Raw genomic sequence first — 24994 nt, forward strand, 5'->3', positions numbered from 1 at the left:
CACGCTGTATACTTACCCCGGACTTGTGAGCGTCAGCCCGGGATGATTCCAGCGCGGCCCTCCGCTCTCTCAGCTGGGCCTGCCTTACCTCCAGGTTGCGAATCTGCTTCCCCACGGCCTCGAGCTCGAGCTGCACAGAGTGGAGACATTCATCCGCCATTAAAGCAAGTAACAGTGAGTACAGCAGTGGTAATGTGTGTGGATAGAGTATTAGCAATGTAAGCGCAGTTAGCAGCAACCACGCTTGCTGATGCTAACGGGCTAAAAGCTAATAGCGGACCCAGGAGATCAAAATAAAACTAGTGATAGCGAGGCGCTCTGATTGTTTTTGTTGTAGTATACAATAGAGGATATATTCACACGTTATATAAACGGAAACGATGATGAATAAAATTGATTTTTAAGTAAAAAATAGTCAATGAAAAGAATACAGTGACGGAGCTCAAATGCAGTACAGCCGCCAACAACAAACAGGAAGTGACAATTGCATGTTGTAATGTTTGTCTTTTTCCTGATTCAACATATTCTAGGTACAGGAAACCCCCTGAAAAACACTGTCAACAATGATGTAACACTGTCTCAATGTAACACCTATAGTTGTCTGAACATAAAGCTGCTCCCAATAACAATCTCACTTATTGTTATATGCCATTATATGATGCTACTATGGACTATTTGATGTTGAATCAACATCCATTCACTTTTCATAAAACTGGTCTAATGAAATCTGTTTAAAATATACATATATTTGCAGTACTTTGCAAAAGTCTTAGGCTATTAGTATTATCACCAGCAATAAACAAAGCTGGTGTGGTAATAAAATGTCACTGATACTGGTTGTCCTCATTAGCACCCTCAAAGGGCTCTGTCTCTGCCACTGACAATCAAAGACAAAAAAATTAGCTTGTCTATAAATTGTCACAGAAGCAACAAATAATAATAATAAAAAAAAATTGGTTATTTGGGATCTATCATTATCTAACTTTTTCTTGTCATATTTGTCATAAATGCAAAAATATATACAACCCATAACTTCAATAACGCTACAAATTATGGAAGTGTGCAAGTTCCACATTCATATTCTTCACACATCATAGCATCACTACCTCACTTCTCAAGTCTGCTGGTAGCCTTTTCCCATCACTGCCAACCTCCTTTTCACTTTCTTCTCCCTTAATATGACTGGTTTCCTCGCACCTCGCTATCTTTTGCTCGATCAGGTCTGCTACACCAGAACACTGCACAGTAACTGCTGGCCTCGCTGCTTACAGATGTAGAGGAAAAGATTGGGCTTGCTTGTGTCAGCTGTGCAATTTGCAATATCTTTCAGATATTCAGGTTTTAGTGAACTTTCTGCCCGTACTGATCTCCTTCACCTCTATGTAGCGAGGTCGGACAACAAGGGCATGCTCCTTGCCAAGTTTGCCTAGGGTAGCTATGTCTGGTGATTTCTCCAGTAAGCGGCATATGGCCTCCTCAGCCGGCTCTACATCCAGGGAATATATTTTTTCCATACCAAGGTAGTGCACTTTGAAAAGTGAATAACCATGTGAGAGGGTCTGAGCAGGGTCCTGGCAGAAATGGCGGCAGAAAAGAGCTGGAGATTTCATTAAAGTCTGCATGAGCTGGAATGACCCACCTCGAGACATGACTTTGATAGAAAAATTAAGAAGAATGAAGGAACAAGAAGTTAATGTGGCATTTTCACATCACATACATTAAAAACTATGAAAAGTTGAAATATCATCATGGAGCAATTGCAATTAGCAATATTGTGCAAACTATTATATTGGTCCCTCCTGCTACTCTTGTCCATTGTCTGATTTCTTATGTGAAACATCAGGGAGTTCAATAAGCAGTAAGTTTCAATCAGAATGTGCAAAACTCCATTCATTTAATGTTAGCTGAAAGCAATAATAAACTGGCAAAATTTTATAAAGAGGTGTGGATTTGCAGGATTTTGTGATTGAATGGTTTTTGAATTCTCCTGTTGAGTAATGTCGGCACACATTCTGGGTCAATTCTGTGGCCTGTCAATAAGTGACATGACTCACTATACACATTGGTTATGTATGGCTTTCCATCCATTCTTTTTTCTCTTTAATCAGCTCTCTGATGGTGCATTGGCTAGTAAGTCAATTCTGTCTCAGAAAGAAGCTGCTGTGTTCCACCCTGAATACTTCTGCTCCAAACAATGGGTATATATATGTGTCTGAAGGTCACAGTAAGCTGCAGTGGATGCACATTCAAATGTTACTACAAATTTTATGGCATGCTCAAATGTTCTTATGTTGTTATTTCAATATAAGAAAACACATCATGCTGACCATGCTCTTAACAGCTTTTGTGAGATACTTTCAAGAATACATTGGCAGTGGAAAATCTACAAACCCGATTCAAAAACATTGTGACACTACAAATTGTGATGTGTGGATGTGAAGGATTTTGTGATTGAATGGTGTTTGAATTCTGTGGAATTCTGCTGAGGCTCCTGTTGAGTAATGTTGGCACACATTCTGGGTCAATCCTATGGCCTGTCAATAAGTTACATGACTCACTATACACATTGTTATGTAAGGCTTTCCATCCATTCTTTTTTCTCTTTAATCAGCTCTCTTGATGGTGCTTTGGCTAGTAAGTCAATTCTGTCTCAGAAAGAAGCTGCTGTGTTCCACCCCGAATACTTCTGCTCCAAACAATGGGTATATATGTATGTCTGAAGGTCACAGTAATCTGCAGTGGATGCACATTCAAATGCTACTACAAATTTTATGGCACCCTCAAATTTTCTTATTGTTATGTTGTTATTTCAATCTAAGAAAACACATCATGCTGACCATGCTCTTAACAGCTTTTGTGAGATACTTTCAAGAATACATTGGCAGTGGAAAATCTACAAACCCGATTCAAAAACATTGTGACACTACAAATTGTGACGTGTGGATGTGAAGGATTTTGTGATTGAATGGTGTTTGAATTCTGTGGAATTCTGCTGAGGCTCCTGTTGAGTAATGTCGGCACACATTCTGGGTCAATCCTATGGCCTGTCAATAAGTTACATGACTCACTATACACATTGTTATGTAAGGCTTTCCATCCATTCTTTTTTCTCTTTAATCAGCTCTCTTGATGGTGCTTTGGCTAGTAAGTCAATTCTGTCTCAGAAAGAAGCTGCTGTGTTCCACCCCGAATACTTCTGCTCCAAACAATGGGTATATATGTATGTCTGAAGGTCACAGTAATCTGCAGTGGATGCACATTCAAATGCTACTACAAATTTTATGGCACCCTCAAATTTTCTTATTGTTATGTTGTTATTTCAATCTAAGAAAACACATCATGCTGACCATGCTCTTAACAGCTTTTGTGAGATACTTTCAAGAATACATTGGCAGTGGAAAATCTACAAACCCGATTCAAAAACATTGTGACACTACAAATTGTGACGTGTGGATGTGAAGGATTTTGTGATTGAATGGTGTTTGAATTCTGTGGAATTCTGCTGAGGCTCCTGTTGAGTAATGTCGGCACACATTCTGGGTCAATCCTATGGCCTGTCAATAAGTTACATGACTCACTATACACATTGTTATGTAAGGCTTTCCATCCATTCTTTTTTCTCTTTAATCAGCTCTCTTGATGGTGCTTTGGCTAGTAAGTCAATTCTGTCTCAGAAAGAAGCTGCTGTGTTCCACCCCGAATACTTCTGCTCCAAACAATGGGTATATATGTATGTCTGAAGGTCACAGTAATCTGCAGTGGATGCACATTCAAATGCTACTACAAATTTTATGGCACCCTCAAATTTTCTTATTGTTATGTTGTTATTTCAATCTAAGAAAACACATCATGCTGACCATGCTCTTAACAGCTTTTGTGAGATACTTTCAAGAATACATTGGCAGTGGAAAATCTACAAACCCGATTCAAAAACATTGTGACACTACAAATTGTGACGTGTGGATGTGAAGGATTTTGTGATTGAATGGTGTTTGAATTCTGTGGAATTCTGCTGAGGCTCCTGTTGAGTAATGTCGGCACACATTCTGGGTCAATCCTATGGCCTGTCAATAAGTTACATGACTCACTATACACATTGTTATGTAAGGCTTTCCATCCATTCTTTTTTCTCTTTAATCAGCTCTCTTGATGGTGCTTTGGCTAGTAAGTCAATTCTGTCTCAGAAAGAAGCTGCTGTGTTCCACCCCGAATACTTCTGCTCCAAACAATGGGTATATATGTATGTCTGAAGGTCACAGTAATCTGCAGTGGATGCACATTCAAATGCTACTACAAATTTTATGGCACCCTCAAATTTTCTTATTGTTATGTTGTTATTTCAATCTAAGAAAACACATCATGCTGACCATGCTCTTAACAGCTTTTGTGAGATACTTTCAAGAATACATTGACAGTGGAAAATCTTCAAACCCGATTCAAAAAACATTGTGACACTACAAATTGTGAATAAAAACAGAATGCAATGATATGGATGTTTCAAATTTCAATATTTTATTCAGAATACAACAAAGATGACATATCAAATGTTTAAAATGAGAAAATGTATCATTTAAATTTCATGACATCCACACATGTCAAAAAAGTTAGGACAAGGCCATGTTTACAACTGTGTGGCATCCCCTCTTTTTATAACGGTCTGCAAACGTCTGGGGGCTGAGGAGACATGTTTCCCAAGTTTAGGAATAGAAATGTTGTCCCATTCTTGTCTAATACAGGCTTCTAGTTGCTCAACTGTCTTAGGTCTTCTTTGTCACATCTTCCTCTTTATGATGCACTAAATGTTTTCTATGACTGAAAGATCTGGACTGCAGGCTGGCCATTTCAGTACCCGGATCCTTCTACTATGCAGCCATTATGTTGTAATAGATGCAGTATGTGGTGTTGCATCATCATGTTGGAAAATGCAAGGTCTTCCCTGAAAGAGAGGACGTCTGGATGGGAGCATATGTTGTTCTAGAACTTGGATATACCTTTCAGCATTCATGGTGCCTTTCCAGATGTATAAGCTCCCCAGTATAATCTTCAAAGAAGATTGCCATTGAATTTCCAATACCCCTTACAGTTCCAATGCCATACAGTTAGAGACTTTAAATATAGACCAATCATACAATGATCAGAAACTGGCATGAGGGAAATAAAGCCACCAGAGACATTTGCCTTAATATAATATAAGATGAGCAAGAAATCCAATCTTGATTTACTTGTTCCATCTGTTTTTAGATTAGATTCAACTTTATTGTCACTGCACATGTTAAGGTACAAGGCAATAAAAAAGTTAGCATCTAACCAGTTTAGTGTTCCTGTGGCTCAAGTGGTAGAGCATTACATTAGCAAATGCAAGGATGGGGCATAGAATCACAGGGAACACATGTTAGGAAAAATTATTAGCCTGAATGCAATTTAAGTCGCTTTAAGCGTCTGCTAAATGCACACACACACACACACAAATATATATATATATATATATATATATATATATATATATATATATATATAGTACAGACCAAAAGTTTGGAAACATTACTATTTTTAATGTTTTTGAAAGAAGTTTCTTCTGCTCTTCAAGCCTGCATTTATTTGATCAAAAATACAGAAAAAACAGTAATATTGTGAAACATTATTACAACTTAAATTAATAGTTTTCTATTTGAATATACTTAAAAAAAAATATATATATATATATTTCTGTGATGCAAAGCTGAATTTTTAAGCATCATTACTCCAGCCTTCAGTGTCACATGTAACATCCAGTCTATCACATGATCATTTAGAAATCATTCTAATATTGTGATTTATTATGAGTGTTGGAAACAGTTCTGCTGTCTAATATATTTGATGAATAAAAGGTTAAAAAGAACTGCATTTATTCAAAATAGAAAAAAAATTCTAATAATATACATTCTAATAATATATTTTCTTTACTATCACTTTTTATCAATTTAACACATCCTTGCTAAATAAAAGTATTGATTTTATTAAAAAAAAGAAAGAAAGAAAAATTACTGACCCCAAATTACTGACCAGTTGTGTATATTGTTATTACTAAATATTTATATTTTAAAAACAAAGCTTCTTTTTTTTTTTTTTTACTTTTTATTCATCAAAGCATCCTAAAAAAGTATCACATGTTCTGAAAAAATATTAAGCAGCAGAACTGTTTCCAACTTTGATAATGAATCATCATATTAGAATGATTTCTAAAGGATCATGTGATAATGATCCTAAAAATTCAGCTTTGCATCACAGAAATAAATGTTGATTTAAAGTATAATAAATGTAAAAACAATTATATATATATATATATATATATATATATATATATATATATATATATATATATATATATATATATATATATATAAAACCAGAAGTGCAGTAAGTACAGAATATACAAGGTCTGCAATATGTACAATAACTATACAGATAGGTATTATGGACATAATTTTAAATACTATAAGCATGATATACAGATAGGTGTACTATGAACATACTGTACAGATGGATTATGTAAAAGTGTAGTACACTATAGGCAGAACTATGGACATCATTTACACTATTGCAATGGACAATAAAGTTCATTGAAAATATTACATTGTGCAAATGGATAACTCTGTGTTTCTGGATGAACAGACAAAAGTGCACGTAATAACAGGTTTACTGTTTTTGTTTGTTGTAAATAAATTAATAAATCAGTCAGGTGTAGTGGTGAAGAGGGGGAGAAGTCTGTGTGGGGCATGTCAGAGGGCAGAATTCAGCAAGGAGACAGGTGTAGGGAAAAAGCTGTTCCTGAATATTGTGGTCCTTGTCCGGAGGCTCCTGAAGTGCCTTCTGGAGGGCAGGACGTTAAACAGTCCATGGTCAGGGTGAGAGGAGTCCTTAAAAATGCTGCAAGCTCAACGTAGACAGCATTTCCTTTGGAAGTCCTCAATATGAGGAAGTGGTGTCCCTGTGATGCGTTGGGCAGTTTTCACCACCCTCTGCAGAGTCTTCCCATACCAGACTTTGATGCCACTGGTCAGGATGCTCTCGATCGCACACCGGTAAAAGTTCACCAGGATGGCTGAAGACAGCTGTTCTTCTTCAGTGTCCTAAGGAAGAAGAGGCGCTGGTGAGCCTTCTTGACCATGCAGGAGGTGTTTGTGGTTCAGAACAGGTCCCCTGAGATGGTGGTTCCCAGGAACTTGAAGCTGGAGACACATTCAACAACCATCCCGTTAATGTGGATTGGGTCATGCGTGCTTCCTTTCGTCTTCCTGAAGCCCACAATGAGCTCCTTTGTCTTACTGGTGTTAAGGAGGTTCTTGTCAGCACACCATGTGACCAGGTGCTGTACCTCTTCCCTGTAGGCAGTCGCATCGTTGTCACTGATAAGGCCAATCACTGTGGTGTCGTCTGCAAACTTAATGAATGATTTGGATCCATGCAGAGGCTTGCAGTCGTGGGTGTAGAGGGAGTAGAGGAATGGGCTCAGCACACAGCCCTGTGGTACGCCGGTGTTGAGTGTGATGGTGGTGGAGCAGGTGTGGCCTGACCTAACATGCTGAGGTCTGTTGGTCAGAAAGTCCATAATCCAGTTGCAGAGGGAGGTGTTAATGTCCAGGTCTCCAAGTTTTGTGGTCAGTTTGGAGGGAATGATGGTGTTAAATGCTGAACTGAAGTCAACAAGCAACATCCTAACATATGTTATTGGTGATTTTACATCCGAGCTGCAGATAAAGTTTTAATAGTTGGTGATTTTAATATCCATGTTGATAATGAAAAAGATGCATTGGGATCAGCATTTATAGACATTCTGAACTCTTTTGGTGTTAGACAACATGTTTCAAGACCTACTCATTGTCGAAATTATAATCTAGATTTAATACTGTCACATGGAATTGATGTTGATAGTGTTGAAATTATTCAGCCAAGTGATGATATCTCAGATCATTATTTAGTTCAGTGCAAACTTCATATAGCCAAAATTGTAAATTCTACTTCTTGTTACAAGTATCGAAGAACCATCACTTCTACCACAAAAGACTGCTTTTTAAGTTATCTTCCTGATGTATCCAAATTTCTTAGCATATCCAAAACCTCAGAACAACTTGATGATGTAACAGAAATTATGGACTCTCTCTTTTCTAGCACTTTAAATACAGTTGCTCCTTTACACTTAAGGAAGGTTAAGGAAAACAGTTTGACACCATGGTATAATGAGCATACTCGCACCCTAAAGAGAGCAGCCCGAAAAATGGAGCGCAGCTGGAGGAAAACAAAACTAGAGGTATTTCGTATTGCTTGGCGGGAAAGTAACATATCCTACAGAAAAGCATTAAAAACTGCTAGATCTGATTACTTTTCTTCTCTTTTAGAAGAAAACAAACATAACCCCAGGTATTTATTCAATACAGTGGCTAAATTAACGAAAAATAAAGCCTCAACAAGTGTTGACATTTCCCAACACCACAGCAGTAATGACTTTATGAACTACTTTACTTCTAAAATCGATACTATTAGAGATAAAATTGCAACCATTCAGCCGTCAGCTACAGTATCACATCAGACAGTGCACTATAGACCCCCTGAGGAACAGTCCCACTCATTCTCTACTATAGGAGAGGAAGAATTGTATAAACTTGTTAAATCATCTAAACCAACAACATGTATGTTAGACCCTATACCATCTAAGCTCCTAAAAGAGGTGCTTCCAGAAGTCATAGATCCTCTTCTGACTATTATTAATTCCTCATTGTCATTAGGATATGTCCCCAAAACCTTCAAACTGGCTGTTATTAAGCCTCTCATAAAAAAAAAAAAACACAACTTGACCTCAAAGAACTAGTTAATTATAGACCAATCTCGAATCTCCGTTTTCTGTCCAAGATACTAGAAAAGGTGGTATCCTCACAATTATTTCCTTCTTAGAGAAAAATGGTATATGTGAGGATTTCCAGGATTTAGACCGTATCATAGTACTGAGACTGCTCTCCTTAGAGTTACAAATGATCTGCTCTTATCATCTGATCGTGGGTGTATCTCTCTATTAGTTTTATTGGATCTTAGTGCTGTGTTTGACACAATTGACCACAGCATTCTTTTGCATAGACTTGAACACTTTGTTGGCATCAGTGGAAGTGCATTAGCATGGTTTAAATCGTACTTATATGACCGCCATTAGTTCGTAGCAGTGAATGAAGATGTATCATATCGATCACAAGTGCAGTTTGGAGTACCTCAAGGCTCAGTACTAGGGCCACTACTCTTCACGCTTTATATGTTACCCCTGGGAGATATCATCAGGAAACATGGCGTTAGCTTTCACTGTTATGCTGTTGATAATCAGCTCTATATTTCTTCGCGGCCCGGTGAAACACACTAATTTGAAAAACTAATGGAATGCATAGTCGATATAAAAAATTGGATGACGAGTAATTTCTTACTGCTAAATTGAGAAAAAACAGAGGTGTTAATTATAGGACCTAAAAACTCTGCTTGTAATAACCTAGAACACTGTCTAAGACTTGATGGTTGCTCTGTCAATTCTTCGTCATCAGTTAAGAACCTAGGTGTGCTATTTGATCGCAATCTTTCCTTAGAAAGCCACGTTTCTAGCATTTGTAAAACTGCATTTTCCATCTCAAAAATATATCTAAATTACGGCCTATGCTCTCAATGTCAAATGCAGAAATGTTAATCCATGCATTTATGACTTCAAGGTTAGATTATTGTAATGCTTTATTGGGTGGTTGTTCTGCACGCTTAGTAAACAAACTACAGCTAGTCAAAAATGCAGCAGCAAGAGTTCTTACTAGATCCAGGAAGTTTGACCATATTAGCCCGGTCCTGTCATCGCTGCACTGGCTCCCTATCAAACATCGTATAGATTTTAAAATATTGCTTATTACTTATAAAGCCCTGAATGGTTTAGCACCTCAGTATTTGAATGAGCTCCTTTTACAATATACTCCTCTACGTCCGCTACGTTCTCAAAACTCAGGCAATTTGATAATACCCAGAATATCAAAATCAACTGCGGGCGGCAGATCCTTTTCCTATTTGGCGCCTAAACTCTGGAATAACCTACCTAACATTGTTCGGGAGGCAGACGCACTCTTGCTGTTTAAATCTAGATTAAAGACCCATCTCTTTAACCTGGCATACACATAACATACTAATATGCTTTTAATATCCAAATCCGTTAAAGGATTTTTAGGCTGCATTAATTAGGTAAACCGGAACCGAAAACACTTCACATAACACCCGATGTACTTTATACATGATTAGAAGAATGGCATCTATGCTAATATTTCTGTTTCTCTCTTGTTCCGAGGTCACCGTGGCCACCAGATCCAGTCTGTATCCAGATCAGAGGGTCACTGCAGTCACCCGGATCCAGTAAGTATCCAGACATGATGGTGGATCAGCACCTAGAAAGGACCTCTACTGCCCTGAAAGACAGAGGAGACCAGGACAACTAGAGCTCCAGATACAGATCCAATGTAAAGACCTTGTCTCAGAGGACCACCAGGACAAGACCACAGGAAACAGATGATTCTTCTGCACAATCTGACTTTGCTGCAGCCTGGAATTGAACTACTGGTTTCCTCTGGTCAGAGGAGAACTGGCCCCCCAACTGAGTCTGGTTTCTCCCAAGGGTGAAGTGGTTCAAAGGCCACTTTGAGGCCTCTAAGAACCATAGATAGGTCCCATGTGGGGATCGTGAAGGGTAGAGGAGGTTTCAGCCTTCTGGACCCCTTCAGAAAATGAATAACCATGTTGTTTTCACCCACAGCTGCATCAAAGACTTAAAGGTAGAGGGAGTATGGCCTTATCCAGTTAGTCTTGGAGGAAGGACAATATCTGAGATCTGTTGAACGGATGACAAATCTGTAACAAAAACCCCTGGGAGTGCACCAGGCAGTGATAACCAACTGTTTAAGGCTATAGACGCTCCTTGTTGATGGAGCTCTATCCTGTAATATGACATTCATGATGCTCTCTGGGAGGTCTACTGACTCCCATTGAAAGGCCAAACATGGATCGGCCAAGGCTTGGCTAGCGACAGCTGCTACAGGTCCAAGAGCCATGGTTGGCTTCTACAAAAAAGGGGCTCCCAAGAGGACCTTGTGGGCATCCTCCCTAATTTGTCTGATTAACTGGGGGATCAGAGCAATTCGGGGAAAAGCATAAAGTCGTGGGCAAGTCATGGGCCACAGCATCCTTGACCTTTGAAAAATACATTGGGCAATGAGAATTGTCTTCGGAGGCGAAAAGGTCAACCTCTGTCCTCCCAAAGACATCCCAAATCCTTTGAACAGTTTGGGGATGGAGCCTCCACTCCTTCAAGGGACAACATGTCCGCACCAGTGTTCCAAATGCCCTGCACATGCGCTGCCCTCAGCGAGAGCAGATGGTGCTGGGCCCACTCTAGAAGTGAATAGGGGTTTTGAGGATAGCCCGCCGATTTATGAAGGACACCACTGTCATGTTGTCAGACCGGACTAGGACTATGTTCCATGCTAGGAGTGGTAAGAAAGTGCAGAGAGCTCGACATACAGCCCTAATTTCCAGGCGGTTGATATGGAGCTTGCTTTCTGTACTCGTCCAGACACCAAAGGTAGGATGGCCTTCGCACAGGGCTCCCCAGCTCATCTTGGAAGCTGGCGATGCTGAGCTCATGAGACCTAGCATCTTTTGAATCCTCTTGAGCGGCAGAGCCATTCCGGCCGTAAAGGTTCCTCATATGGGTCGAGTCAATAATTGTCCCCAGGAACATGAGGGACTGGAGGGATCTGTGAGACACCAGCTCCACCTCAGACTGGGCCAAAACGAACCAGTCATCGAGGTAATTCAGTATACACAATCCCCTCTGTCTCAGAGGAGAGAGAACCACATTTATGCACTTTGTAAAAGTGCGGGAGGCCAGGGACAGTCCGAATGGAATGACCGTGTATTGATATACCACTCCCTCAGAAGCGAATCTCAAGTAGCGCCTGTGAAGGAGGGTTATCTGGTTATGAAAGTAAGCATCGTTCAAATTTAAAGAAAAAAAAAACCGTCCCCTGGGCATATTTGCGCGAGGATCTGCTTCAAAGTAATCAGTCTGAATGAGTACTTCATCAGGACCAGGCTCTAAGGTAAGACAAGGCAATTTGGAGGGTGGTCCAGCGGCGGCGTGGCTTAGCCTCCCCCTCCTCCTGACCGGTGCATCAGGCTAACTTCTGAGGCGTCCAGCACTATCTTGGTCCGGGGTCCTTGCTGCTTCGGAAGGGGGTCTCTTTTTCACTTAAAAAATGTGGTGCTTACTTGCCGATGATTAATCAGATGAAAATATAAATACAAAACCTTACATGAAAAAAGAAGTTGACTAAGATTGAATCCAGTATTTGGTGATAATGTAGGATGAGAAGTGATTTTTAAGCAAATTATGATGCCGGATAACTTTTGACCAGAAATACCAAAAGTGTGCCATTTTGTACAAAATAAAAGTGTGTGATTTCCACAATAATGTGATAAACAGTCAACATTTTCATCAGTTTGTATTTAATATTGTGTAAATAAAGAAAAGAAGTTGACAAAAAAATTAATTCAATTGGTCATAATATAGCATAATGAATGATTTATAAGAAATTTTTTGAGGGGGTAATTTTTGCCCTGGAACACCACAAGTGTTAAAGGTTCTGAACACAACACAAGGGTTAAAATAACCCTAGTTTTTGGTTATACAGATAAATGTAATAAATCCTTAATCTGTAAAGACTACGCTTATTGCACTTCAGAATAATAACAAAACATGCTCTTCTGTAAAATATTTAAAATAAACATGATGAAAAGTAAACTTTTGTGCACAGACAATTTTATTTTGCTCCCATTGAGATAAAATAAATAAATAAATGCACCCCCATTTGCACATAACATAAAACATATGCCATAGCTCAAGACAAGATCAAGATCAAGACTGAAGTAAATGGTCATTTTGACTTCATGCGGACTTTAAGCTTTAACTTTAATAACTCCTGCAATGTCTTCAGTTAACGTTATATATTTTGAATGATCGAAGCAAGAGCATGCATTATTAATGTTTCTACCACTGTAAGACTTTGTTTTGCATGTTACTGCATGCAAACCGATAAGTGTTAAAACAAACAAACGAAAAATCCAAATGTTACGGCTCGGGTGATCTGTCAATACAATAAGTTATACAACACCGTGAGACACGATACAGACAGATGTATATTTAACAACAACAAAAAATGATTATTAGGACTGAGAAATTACAACCTGCTTTACGCTGTCAGTTATCACCATGTCATGCCTTTAATGTTAATAACACTTCTGTATTTCTTTCTTGTTTATATGGTATATTCTATACCGTTAAGCATGAAAAGTATGACTAGACAAGCAGTAGTGATTTTAGAACGCGTTGCAGCGGCTGCGCAAATTTTGTGACATATTGACGCTCTTGAACACGCCTTCTCTCTTGAACTGAGGCGTAAGTACAGTCAGCTTTTTAGTGCAAAATCGTCCACTGATCAAAAGTAGTGGAGGAAATCAGGAAACCCTGTTTGCCTATGCAAAATGAAGTTTAATATTTGTGCAGCCAAACCTGAAGACTGTAAAGATATAGCGCGCATGATTATGGTGAGATACCATTCAGAACTTGTTAAGCGTTTTGTGAATGCAGCAGGATTTTCGACTATTTTTTAATATTTTATCGTAGGAATTGGCCGTTTATGAAAAGATGCCCGACCAAGTGAAGATATCCTATAAAGGTATTTTAAACGCCTATTCATGTAAAGTTATTGAAGTTAAAATGAAGTCACATGTTTCTTATGTCTGACTCTACTGAATTTCTCTTAGAGTTGGAGAAGGATGGATTTGGCCCCAATCCTTTTTACCAGTGTCTTGTAGCGGAGGTACCTGAGGAGCACAAGTCTAAAGATGGTAATGATTCTCAAAGACCAAAATCACATAAAGCCAAGAGAAAACTGCACAAATATGGCCAACGCTAATTTATAATCTTTGGTTTAACTGAAATTACTTATTATTTTAAATGTAGTTTACTTATTTCTTACCAGATATTTTAGGATGTTAGTAATATGAAGCTTCAGAAATTGTTAGGAATAGAGCAAGTCAGAACAGGGATATATTAAGGAATAGTAGAAGTATTGGGAAAAGTTTTTTCTCTCTCTCTCTCTCTCTCCAGCAGGGTGAGTTTTCAGGTGTGAATATTTTCAGGGATTTGACATTACGGACAGGGTTGGGAAGTAGTAGATCATTCCAAAAGCAAGCAACGAAAGTTGCTATGAAAAAAGCTCAAAGGTCACACCTTCATGAGATGGATGCATGAACTTACAGTTTTATTGCATTTTAACTCATTGCTAATGAACAGCCACAGTAAATGGAGTATTGTGATGTTTTAAGACTTATATGTATGTCTTCACAAGTATTCTTAGAGAAACTGTCATCCCACAGGACATACCAAGGTTGGCTATGCTCTCTTCTTCTATACATACAGCACTTGGAAAGGGAGGACTGTGTATATGGAAGATCTGTATGTGATGCCAGAGTACAGAGGTGTGTATACTTCATCCATTAGTTGAAGAGTTTTGTTCCAAAATGCAAAACTCAGTCATCTCTTCTTACACTACAGGTAAAGGCATGGGAAAGGCTTTAATGGCAACTGTTGCCAAAGTAAGTTATTATTATATATTTTTTTTAATCTGTAGTTTTATATTATTTGCATAAATCTGTGCATTATGATATTTACATTTATAATATTATGGTATTTTGTGGTTAAACAAGGCTAGTTATCTCTATGAATGATCAGTATGTTTTTAATGTAAAAAGGTAAATGTAGTTTTTGTTACTTTATAGGTGGCTAAAGAGCAGCATTGTGTGCGTTTACAGTTCTCTGTATTAGACTGGAACAAGCCCTCCCTAGACTTTTATTTGTCTAAAGGTGCAGAGGACCTTACAGCTAAAGAGGGATGGCATTTTCTCCGCTTTCATGGAATAGCTCTGGATAATCTAGCACAGGAAGCACCTTAAAGAACATGACATAATGACAAGTAATACTTCGTGAATAGTTTAACTTTGTTTTAATTCCATATCTTCAATCTTATAAAAGGTTTAAAAATATTGAAACAAGAACAATAAAAGTGTCAATAATGATATTCTAATTAATGTTTCAGTTAATGTTTATTTTTGCACCAACATTCAATGCAAAGTTATTTTGACATCTTTAAAATACATTTTGCAGTAAACATCTGGCTGTTTCAAATTGCACATGTCCCTAGACATTTTGTTATTAAACTGAACCTTTGATTCATTGTGCGCAGAGCAACATTAATAAAACAATGTGTAAGAATGTAAGAACTTGACTGGCTTGCACAAAGCCCAGACCTGAAAACCTTATTTTATCAGTGAACAGGATGAATACCTGTGATAATTGCATTTGAAACACTGGTTTATGAAGCATATTTTTGCTGCTGTCTTGTTGCATTCAAAGTGCTTTAACCAGAAGATGTATTTTGTGGGGGTTTTCGAGGGATTTTGAAACAGTGGCGTGTACACCATTTCACCTGGGGCACTGTTACATTTATACATCATATTTACAGCAGATTAAATGATTTATGGGTAGAGATTTAAATCTACAATTATATAATAACAGGAAAGGAAAGCTACATGGAGTACATATACTATCTACATAAGAACAGAAATTCAAAAGCATTAAGGATTTGTTGTGGTGCATATCCTTCTCCAGTTCCAGCATTACAGGTGGAGATGGGGGGTATATTAAAAGGTAAGAAAGAAAATCCCCCAACAAAAAATGTATTAGAAACATGTTTGGAATATAGGATAGAAAAAAAATATATAGTTTTGAATGGATCATTGAGGATTTTGTGTAGGATATGAAATTAAACCAATGCAATATTATGCCAGTTTAATATTACCACCAATACCTCTTTGGATTTTAACGCAACATAATGTTGATTATGTTTTTCTTTTGGTGTTTACAGGAGAATTACTATTAATTTTAATTACTTATAATATAACTATTAAGTCTGGATGCTCAACAGATTGAAAATAAGATATTTTGATGGAAATATTTCAGATATTACATATAATGTAAATAGGAGTTTATATTGGTTCTTGTGCATATTGGAGTATCAGGAAATGTATTTACATTAAAGAAGCTATTACAGTATTATAAATAGGATGGAACAACCAGCTAGAGTCTTATAGGTCTGGTGGGAGAAGATCCCTAACCCACTGTAGGTGGCAGTAATGTGATTTTTAAGAATGCGAGACACCAATAAAAAAAGAGAAGAAGATCGCTTCTTTGAATAACTCGCTAGTCACCATCTCTTTTCAATTCGATTCGCATTTAAACAAATACTTTAACACCAAGAAGGCTCAAATGGCAACAGAAAGCGAAGAGAACGGCACGGAAATGCAAACTGAGGTCTGAAACTTTGTCACATAAGGGGCCAGTGAAATATTAACGCTGAAGCTAATGCTAATAACGTTTAGTCCTGATTAATTTATGTCTGTGTTTCATGAGTATAATTTTTTTAATCTAATATTACTAATATTTTCCTGTTTGATATACGATTACATTCAAAATAAAACAGTGACATAGTTAAATCTGCTGATCCAATGAATTCAATATGTTTTATCTCTGAGGTCGATGTAAATCATATATTGTGTCTCAGGTTGAGGCGTCAGCTTATTTGCTTGCTCGGTGTAAGCTGGAGAACCTCCTCAATAAGAGCATGAGGATCCGAATGACAGACGGGCGCACGCTGGTGGGTCTCTTCCTGTGCACAGACAGAGACTGCAACGTCATCCTGGGATCTGCACAAGAGTTCCTCAAATCCACAGGTACCCAGTGCACCCTGGACAAACTCCTTATACCTTATCAGCATTTAGTTACTCAATTTTACTCTGTGAGTGGAAAGTGAAGTAAAGCAGGGTTCCTCAAATCTTGTCCTGGAGTTTAGCTCCAACCTTGATCAAACTGATTTTCTAATGATCCTGAAGACATTGATTAGCATGCTCTAGTGTGTTTGATTAGGGTTAGAGCTAAACTCTGCAGTAAAGTGGATCTCTTGGGCCTGATTTGAGGATCCCTGCTCTATAGTGCTGGGGTGTCAAACTCGGTTCCTGGAAGACTGGAGCTCTGCGGAGTTTTGTTCCAACCCTTCTCCAACTTGCATACCATGTAGTTTTCAAATAAGACTGAAGGACTCAAAAAGTTGGATAAGGTGTGTTTAATCTGGCTCTCCAGGAATTGAGTTTGACACCCCTGCTTTAGTGTCAGGTCATCGTACTGTTATTAGCAGTGCTTGTTTATGCAAGTCTACTTTTGCTGATATTGTCAGGAATTCAAACCACAATCTAATAATTATCAAATATTTAACACAAACTATTTCTGCTGTGAATACTTAGAAATTTACTTTCAAAAAGATTCAGTCTTTTGAGAAGAGACAGGGCTCCAGCCTTCTACAGATCATTACTGCTTAATTTGGTAGTGGGGGTGATGCTGTATTTGTGAAGTACTACAGTATTTCACGAAAAATTGCAGTTACTAATGATATTTCATATTTAAAGGAGTAGGTCCCCCACAAATGAAAATGTGCTTAACCTCAGGTCAACCAAGATGTAGGTGACTGAGTTTTCAACTCAAAGTTTTCAAACTTTCTTAAGGTAACGCCTGAAAGTATTTTGACCAATATTGTGCAGGCATTGTACATAATCTCCCAATCATGGTGCGCAAGAAGATGGGTTAAAGCAATGCAGTTACATTTAAAGCAAGGCAGATATGTGTACATTCAATGTTTGAGGACTGTAGAGAGCATATCAACAGGAAAACAAAGCCAAAACCTGGATATTTTAGGAAATTTTGAAATCCTGGCAATAAAATGTTAGAGAAAATTATTGCGCAGTATTATTCAAATACACTATATTAATTTAGTGTTGCCTGTATCTGCTTTTTTGACCCTCAAAGGACCTGTGAGTGAGTTAGTTTACATCAAAGTTACATTTTTATGTGAACCTCTTTAAAGTAATATATAAAGTGTAGCTTTACTTATATAACAACAGTAACATCAAAAAATGGGTTGGGAGTCTACAGCTCTTGATTTGTCTTTTTATCAAAATTTTCACAGATTCTTTCGCACAAGGTGAGCCCAGGGTGTTGGGACTGGCGATGATCCCTGGCCATCATGTGGTTTCTATAGAAGTCGAATCTGAAAGCCTTCAGATGACCACCCATGGACTCTGACAAATTGATATACTTTTGAGGTCACCATATGGACTACACAGGATGTAGTTTCCACACACACACATTTTTTTTCCAAGATCCACTTTAGCTGGAGTTATTCACACCAAATGGATTTTTCTTTATTCTTCAGGGGACTCCAATTCCATTCACAGTGGGTTGGTCCTCTATGTTGAGAAGAATAATAACAGCATAATATGAACTGTACCTTTTTATTTTTGAATCTGCTTGCATGTAAGTGGTGCACATTGTGTGTAATTATTGACACTTTCATTTTTCAATAAGAGATCTAATCTTTCTCATATGTCTTGTCTTTGCAACCCCAAAACTACCCTCGTATATCACCAGCAGAGTTTATTCACAGTGCTCATCACAGACCACAGACTTTATTGCTCATCACAGACCACAGACTTTATAATTAAATGTATTATTAGTAATTATAATAATAAGTACATTATTTAAATGATTCTTATGAATAGAATAAAACAAATTCAAAGAAAATTTTTAGTTTTCTATAGAATTAATCTGAATTATTTATCTCAACATGAAGATATTAACTGATCTAAAGAAGGGCTAATCTATATAACATCCTGGTCCAACATAATGATCAAGTTAATGTCAAATTATATAATACATTTTAGTAGCGGTGGGAATCAAAAGGCTCCTCATGAAAACTATACAGACTTTTTGGGTCACCATATCGATTACAGAGAATGTAGTTTCCACACAATCAAAATTTCAGTCCTAAATTTAGTACTCATAAATTTTTGCTCTAACAGTGTTTCACAAAGTGTGGTCTGTCACAACGTTCTACAGGCAAATATATATATATATAGTATGATCTCTCTTATTATATATATAATATATATATATATAATGTGCGTGAGAGCAAGTGTTCAGTAAAACATGAAAAATTGCACCTGTTATTTCAAAGTGTAGCCTTATAATAAAGCCTAAAGCATTGTTTTTTCTTATTGGACAACCAGCCAACCACAGTCTTCCAAAGACTAGCATCGGGGTCAGCCCCCCTCTACACCAAGATGAAAGTTTTAGAATTTTCCTTGCTCAGAGTTGCTCTCAGATTGGTCCTGAATTGCTCTCAAGCTAAGACTCCTACGTAGATATTTTTAAGATAAATTAGGAGCTGTCTGAGAGGATTCTTTAAGAATGGAATCTTTAAGAGGAAACTTTAAGAATGCAGACCCTGTTCTTGCCCAGCTGGTTAATGAAAACAAGGACATAAACAAAGCAAAATTTGGAGTTGAGATCCCTTTTATAAAAGCACATTTTCGTAAAAAAAAAAAAAAAAAAAAAAATTCTTTTTTTTTTTCAGATTGCCAGCAACAGCCATTTTAGGAATAGTTTGTGGTTTGGTCTCATGACTCCTCTTTACTATTCTTAATGTTTCACAGATTTAGGAGCTAGTTTTACTGCTAAAATGCTTTTTGAAATACTCTTAGAGCAAAAATGTAGGACTCCTAAATGTTTGCTCTAAGAGTATTTCTGACATGCCCATTATTTTTCAGGCTGTGTTTGAAATGGCATTGCTTACTGCCCAGTACACGGTGTATACTGCCTAATATTTTTTAAAGAATAGTGTGTGAAACTGTATACAATAAGCAGCAAATATTTCAGAGTAGTGTGTTAAAATGTTGTCACATGATAAAACACTAATTCAGCACAGCTGCTGAAGTTGTTACCTCTCAAATAAATGCACTAACCATTCTGGTAACACTTTAGAATAAGGTTCCATTAGTTAATGTTAGTTAATGTGTTAATTAACATGAACAAACAATGAATAATACATTTATTACTGTATTTATTCATCTTCGTTAATGTTAGTTAATGATAATACAGTTATTCATTGTTAGTTCATGGTAATTCACAGTGCATTAACTAATGTTAACAAGCACAACTTTAGATTTAAATAATGCATTAGTAAATGTTGAGATTAACATGAACTAAGACTTATAAATGCTGTAGAAGGATTGTTCTTGCTTAGTTCATGTTAATTAATACATTAACTAACATTAACTAATGGAACCTTATTCTAAAGTGTTACCACCATTCTTTTTACAAAGGCTTGTTAATCCACGATCCATACTAGTAAACAATGCTATATTGTCCAGTTGAACCCATTTCATAATTAATGGACTTTACTCACCAGAATTAATAATAATTGTGTACATGTACAGTAAATTAACATACTTTCCAGAAGGCCAACAATTCAGTATATGTTTTTTTTTTTTTTTTTTTTTTTTTGGTTTTAAGAATTATTATTTGTTGAGATAGTGAATTGTTAGGTTTTTGTTAAATGTGAGCCAAAATCAACACAATTAAAAGTACCAAAAACTTAAATCACCTAAGTCTGTGTGCATTTAATTTATTTAATACAGAAGTTTCACAATTTGAACTGAAATAGTAAAATTAACTTTTCCTTGACATTAAAATTTATTGAGAAGCACGTATATACTGCTAACCACTTAATAAAACTGTACTAATGCAATCTTTTATTTCCAATTTTCAAATATTTCCTTTATTTTTTACTGAAAATAAATGCCTTTCTGATCTGATATATGGTGGGAAAAAGAGTAGCCTAGAACAAGTTTTGTTCAACACGTGTCTTTTATCCACTGTGCTACTGCTATTAAAGATAAATGGACATCTTTTGCAGTACTGTTTATTGGTGGACAGAGTTATTGTACTTAGTCTCTGCCAACAAATTATTTGTTATATTACTTCAATAATTTTATTATTCAATAAAAATGCTTTAAAATAATCTGTGCTGTATAAAGCACTATAGAGATAAAGGTGACATTATTTGAGAATAGTGTTTTTAGATACACAGCGATAGCTTGTAGTTTACAAAAACATGTATGTATTAAAGTGTTATATAATTATCCTTCCCCATCTCCAGTTCACTCACGCATTTGAAGATGAAACATTACATGGAGCGCATTGCATTTTGGGAAACAGTATCCCATGCATTGTCTTCAGATGCATACAGGTCCTTCTAAAAAAAAATAGCATATTGTGATAAAAGTTCATTATTTTCCATAATGTAATGATAAAAATTAAACTTTCATATATTTTAGATTCATTGCACAGCAACTGAAATATTTCAGGTCTTTTATTGTTTTAATACTGATGATTTTGGCATACAGTTCATGAAAACTGAAAATGTTAGCATATCATGAAAAGGTTCTCTAAACGAGCTATTAACCTAATCATCTGAATCATTTAATTAACTCTAAACACCTGCAAAAGATTCCTGAGGCTTTTAAAAACTCCTGCTCCTGGTTCATTACTCAATCATGGTCCAGAAGGCCATCAGTGACTACGTTTACAATCTGTTAAAATTCGGGTTATGGTCGGGTTAAGGTCACTATTTGGGTTTCTGAAACATTCGGGATAACCCATTTACATGCGTGAGCAGAGAGAGTTACTCCTGTATACATGGAATGTGTAATCAGTCGGCAATATCCCGATGTGAACGGCGACGCACGGTTAGCGTCTGTACGTAATACGCAATATGCATCATTTCCGATTCTTCTTTCTGTATCCAAAGACTCAAAAGACCAAGATTCCTTGCGAATAGAACATGCGCAGAACACACATTTTGATGGGGATATGCCGAAATGCGTTTACAAGACCAAATATTCGGGTTAGAAAAGGGGTACCCCAGGTATAATATCCCGGTTTTTAAAAACCGGGATATGAGCATATCCGGGTTTTTGCCGGTGTTTACATGGCCGTGCGCGACCGGGTTATTGCTAATATCCCGGTTTTGAACGGGTTATTGGCTCCATGTAAACGTAGTCAGTGACACCCTCAAGCGAGAGGGTAAGACACAGAAAGAAATTTCTGAACGAATAGGCTGTTCCCAGAGTGCTGTATCAAGGCACCTCAGTGGGAAGTCTGTGGGAAGGAAAAAATGTGGCAAAAAACGCTGCACAACGAGAAAAGGTGACCGGACCCTGAGGAAGATTGTGGAGAAGGACCGATTCCAGACCTTGGTGGACCTGCGGAAGCAGTGGACTGAGTCTGGAGTAGAAACATCCAGAGCCACCATGCACAGGCGTGTGCAGGAAATGGGCTACAGGTGCCGCATTCCCCAGGTCAAGCCACTTTGGGCTACAGAGAAGCAGCACTGGACTGTTGCTCAGTGGTCCAAAGTACTTTTCTCAGATGAAAGCAAATTTTGCATTGGAAATCAAGGTGCCAGAGTCTGGAGGAAGACTGGGGAGAAGGAAATGCCAAAATGCCTGAAGTCCAGTGTCAAGTACCCACAGTCAGTGATGGTCTGGGGTGCCATGTCAGCTGCTGGTGTTGGTCCACTGTGTTTTATCAAGGGCAGGGTCAATGCAGCTAGCTATCAGGAGATTTTGCAGCACTTCATGCTTCCATCTGCTGAAAAGCTTTATGGAGATGAAGATTTCGTTTTTCAGCACGACCTGACACCTGCTCACAGTGCCAAAACCACTGGTAAATGGTTTACTGACCATGGTATTACTGTGCTCAATTGGCCTGCCAACTCTCCTGACCTGAAGCCCATAGAGAATCTGTGGGATATTGTGAAGAGAAAGTTGAGAGACGCAAGACCCAACACTCTGGATGAGCTTAAGGCCGCTATCGAAGCATCCTGGGCCTCCATAACACCTCAGCAGTGCCACAGGCTGATTGCCTCCATGCCACGCCGCATTGAAGCAGTCATTTCTGCAAAAGGATTCTCGACCAAGTATTGAGTGCATAACTGAACATAATTATTTGAAGGTTGACCTTTTTTTGTATTAAAAACACTTTTCTTTTATTGGTCGGATGAAATATATGCTAATTATTTTGAGAAAGGAATTTTGGGTTTTCATGAGCTGTATGCCAAAATCATCAGTATTAAAACAATAAAAGACCTGAAATATTTTAGTTGGTGTGCAATGAATCTAAAATATATGAAAGTTTAATTTTTATCATTACATTATGGAAAATAATGAACTTTTATCACAATATGCTAATTTTTTGAGAAGGACCTGTACATCAAATTTCAGCAAATATAGCAGGTAATCTGGGCATTCCATGCATAAAGAGAATTCTCTGTACTGATTTCAGTGTACTTTACCAGATTCTGGTAAATCTAGTAGGTCATCCGGGTATTTGTATTTGATGCACAAAGAAAATTTGCACACTAGTCACAGCATGCATACTGGATACTGCAGAAATAGTAAGAGTAGTATGATATAGTAAGGCATTTCAAACACAGCATAGGATTTTCTCATAAATTGGTGAGTTAGGAGCTATTTTTAGACTTAAGATGTTTTAAGAATATGGGCCCAGATGACTCTGTAATTTCACATAACAAACACATTTTGAGGTGCAAGTGCATTTAACCATTCAAAGTTGAGCACAGCATCATACTGCTTCAGAATGAACACACACAAAAGCACACATGATGTGAGCATTTGATAGCAACGATCTTTCATTTACTGTATGCAAATACTTTTTATGACAGAAATAAAATTACAATAACCTATTTACCATGGCTTCATTCTCCAGTAGACCTCAGAGAATATTTACATTAGAAATTTCACATTTCTGCTTTATAGCAGATTCTGACCATAATGCATAAAAAGGGTCTTTCATTATGTATGTGTTCTCTGTTTTGTGATGTTGATCCCAGTTATTCAGTAAGTTTCTTACACATATATTTTGAGCCCATATTGACTGGATGGGACACTGGATGTTGCAGAGACAGTCTGTACCATACGTCTGGATTGAGGCTGGTAGGAGTATGATCTGAAGTTCTGAAGATGTGATCTAAACAAACAAAACGAGAAAAAAAGAAAGAAAAAAAAGATTGTAAATACAGACATTTGTGAAAAACAAACAACTAATGTCACCTGCTGCCGCACTGTACCAACAATGACTTAGTCTAATACAGAGTTTATGAAATGGTTTGTAAATGAAGTGTCATTTTAACAGGGCATGTGTTGCATACTAAACTCATTATTTTCTTGTTTGCTGCGTATTCCACAGGAACACAGCAAGCAGCTGCCACCACATAAAGCCATAGTTGCCGAAGTCCAACCAATGTACAGCCCATCTCCGATTTCATACCTAAAGACATAGGACACATCAAACGTTGTGATCAAACCGCTGATCTTTTATGACTTGCCAATTTTGATGGCGTCCCTAATAATTTGATACTGCTTAATTAGAAAACTCTGACAAATATGATAAACTGAGAAAAAGAAACTGATTCTTTTGGTCTTAAAATTTTCTCTAATGGTTCTACATACTAATATGCAGACTCTATATTCCACTTACTTTATTCCTGGATAAAGTGGGTCAAAGAATTCCTGAGTGATATTGAAAGCATACCAAGATGCTGCAATCATCGTACACAGACCTGAAACATGAAGATTAATTTTGAGACAAACTGCAAAAGGTTTAATCACATATGATTCTCCTTACCAATACAGTCTATTATAGGCTGTTTGGAAGAAATTTATATTATGAAAACATGTCTTTATAGTCTTTGGTAAAACTTTACAAGTTTCAATTCATTAACATTAACAGTATTTAATTGGGTCTCATAACGATACTTATGCAGTATTTACTAATCTTGGTTAAGATTACCCTCTACATATACTATGTTTTTAAAACTGTAGTTTGTATACATTAATGGAATATGAACAAACAATAATTAACAAT

General features: G+C 37.2%; 3 protein-coding genes across 4 annotated transcripts in view; 2 read left to right on the forward strand and 1 right to left on the reverse strand.

Moving 5' to 3' along the window:
- Positions 1-25: 25 nt before the first annotated feature.
- sat2b (spermidine/spermine N1-acetyltransferase family member 2b) lies at positions 26-15185 on the forward strand. Of its 2 annotated transcripts, none has more exons than XM_052591403.1 (7): positions 26-174; positions 10334-13644; positions 13724-13775; positions 13864-13947; positions 14479-14580; positions 14657-14697; positions 14881-15185. In XM_052591403.1, the coding sequence occupies exons 2-7, from the start codon at positions 13582-13584 to the stop codon at positions 15052-15054; spliced, it is 516 nt and encodes a 171-aa protein (XP_052447363.1). In that variant the 5' UTR covers positions 26-174; positions 10334-13581; the 3' UTR covers positions 15055-15185. The 2 variants fall into 2 exon arrangements, with proteins under 2 accessions (XP_052447363.1, XP_052447364.1); XM_052591404.1 differs by having other exon boundaries at positions 14663-14697.
- A 1118-nt stretch (positions 15186-16303) lies between these two features.
- On the forward strand, positions 16304-18587 carry naa38 (N-alpha-acetyltransferase 38, NatC auxiliary subunit). Its single transcript, XM_052591408.1, has 3 exons — positions 16304-16471; positions 16722-16890; positions 18177-18587. Exons 1-3 carry the CDS (start codon positions 16427-16429, stop codon positions 18290-18292), a joined length of 330 nt encoding a protein of 109 aa, XP_052447368.1. The 5' UTR covers positions 16304-16426; the 3' UTR covers positions 18293-18587.
- Positions 18588-23607: 5020 nt separating this feature from the next.
- Positions 23608-24994, reverse strand: part of cldn15b (claudin 15b) — a 28695-nt gene continuing 27308 nt past the window's right edge. Inside the window, exons 3-5 of the mRNA XM_052591405.1 lie at positions 24608-24689; positions 24284-24397; positions 23608-24097 (exon numbers count right to left, since the gene is read on the reverse strand). Coding sequence (XP_052447365.1) covers positions 23977-24097; positions 24284-24397; positions 24608-24689 — 317 coding nt within the window. The 3' untranslated portion in view covers positions 23608-23976. The remainder of the gene's footprint in view (positions 24098-24283; positions 24398-24607; positions 24690-24994) is intronic.

The sequence above is a fragment of the Carassius gibelio genome, chromosome A5 (assembly GCF_023724105.1).
Source record: "Carassius gibelio isolate Cgi1373 ecotype wild population from Czech Republic chromosome A5, carGib1.2-hapl.c, whole genome shotgun sequence".
NCBI classification, from domain to species: Eukaryota; Metazoa; Chordata; class Actinopteri; order Cypriniformes; family Cyprinidae; genus Carassius; species Carassius gibelio.

Bases quoted from the DNA above. Each gene is read 5' to 3' on its own strand.
- naa38 (XM_052591408.1), top strand. From the start codon at position 16,427: ATGGCAACAGAAAGCGAAGAGAACGGCACGGAAATGCAAACTGAG. The intron at 16,472-16,721 runs GTCTGAAACTTT...ATTGTGTCTCAG, and splicing joins GCACGGAAATGCAAACTGAG to GTTGAGGCGTCAGCTTATTT. The intron at 16,891-18,176 runs GTACCCAGTGCA...AAATTTTCACAG, and splicing joins AGAGTTCCTCAAATCCACAG to ATTCTTTCGCACAAGGTGAG.
- sat2b (XM_052591403.1), top strand. From the start codon at position 13,582: ATGAAGTTTAATATTTGTGCAGCCAAACCTGAAGACTGTAAAGATATA. The intron at 13,645-13,723 runs GTGAGATACCAT...ATTTTATCGTAG, and splicing joins ATATAGCGCGCATGATTATG to GAATTGGCCGTTTATGAAAA. The intron at 13,948-14,478 runs GTAATGATTCTC...GTCATCCCACAG, and splicing joins GGAGCACAAGTCTAAAGATG to GACATACCAAGGTTGGCTAT.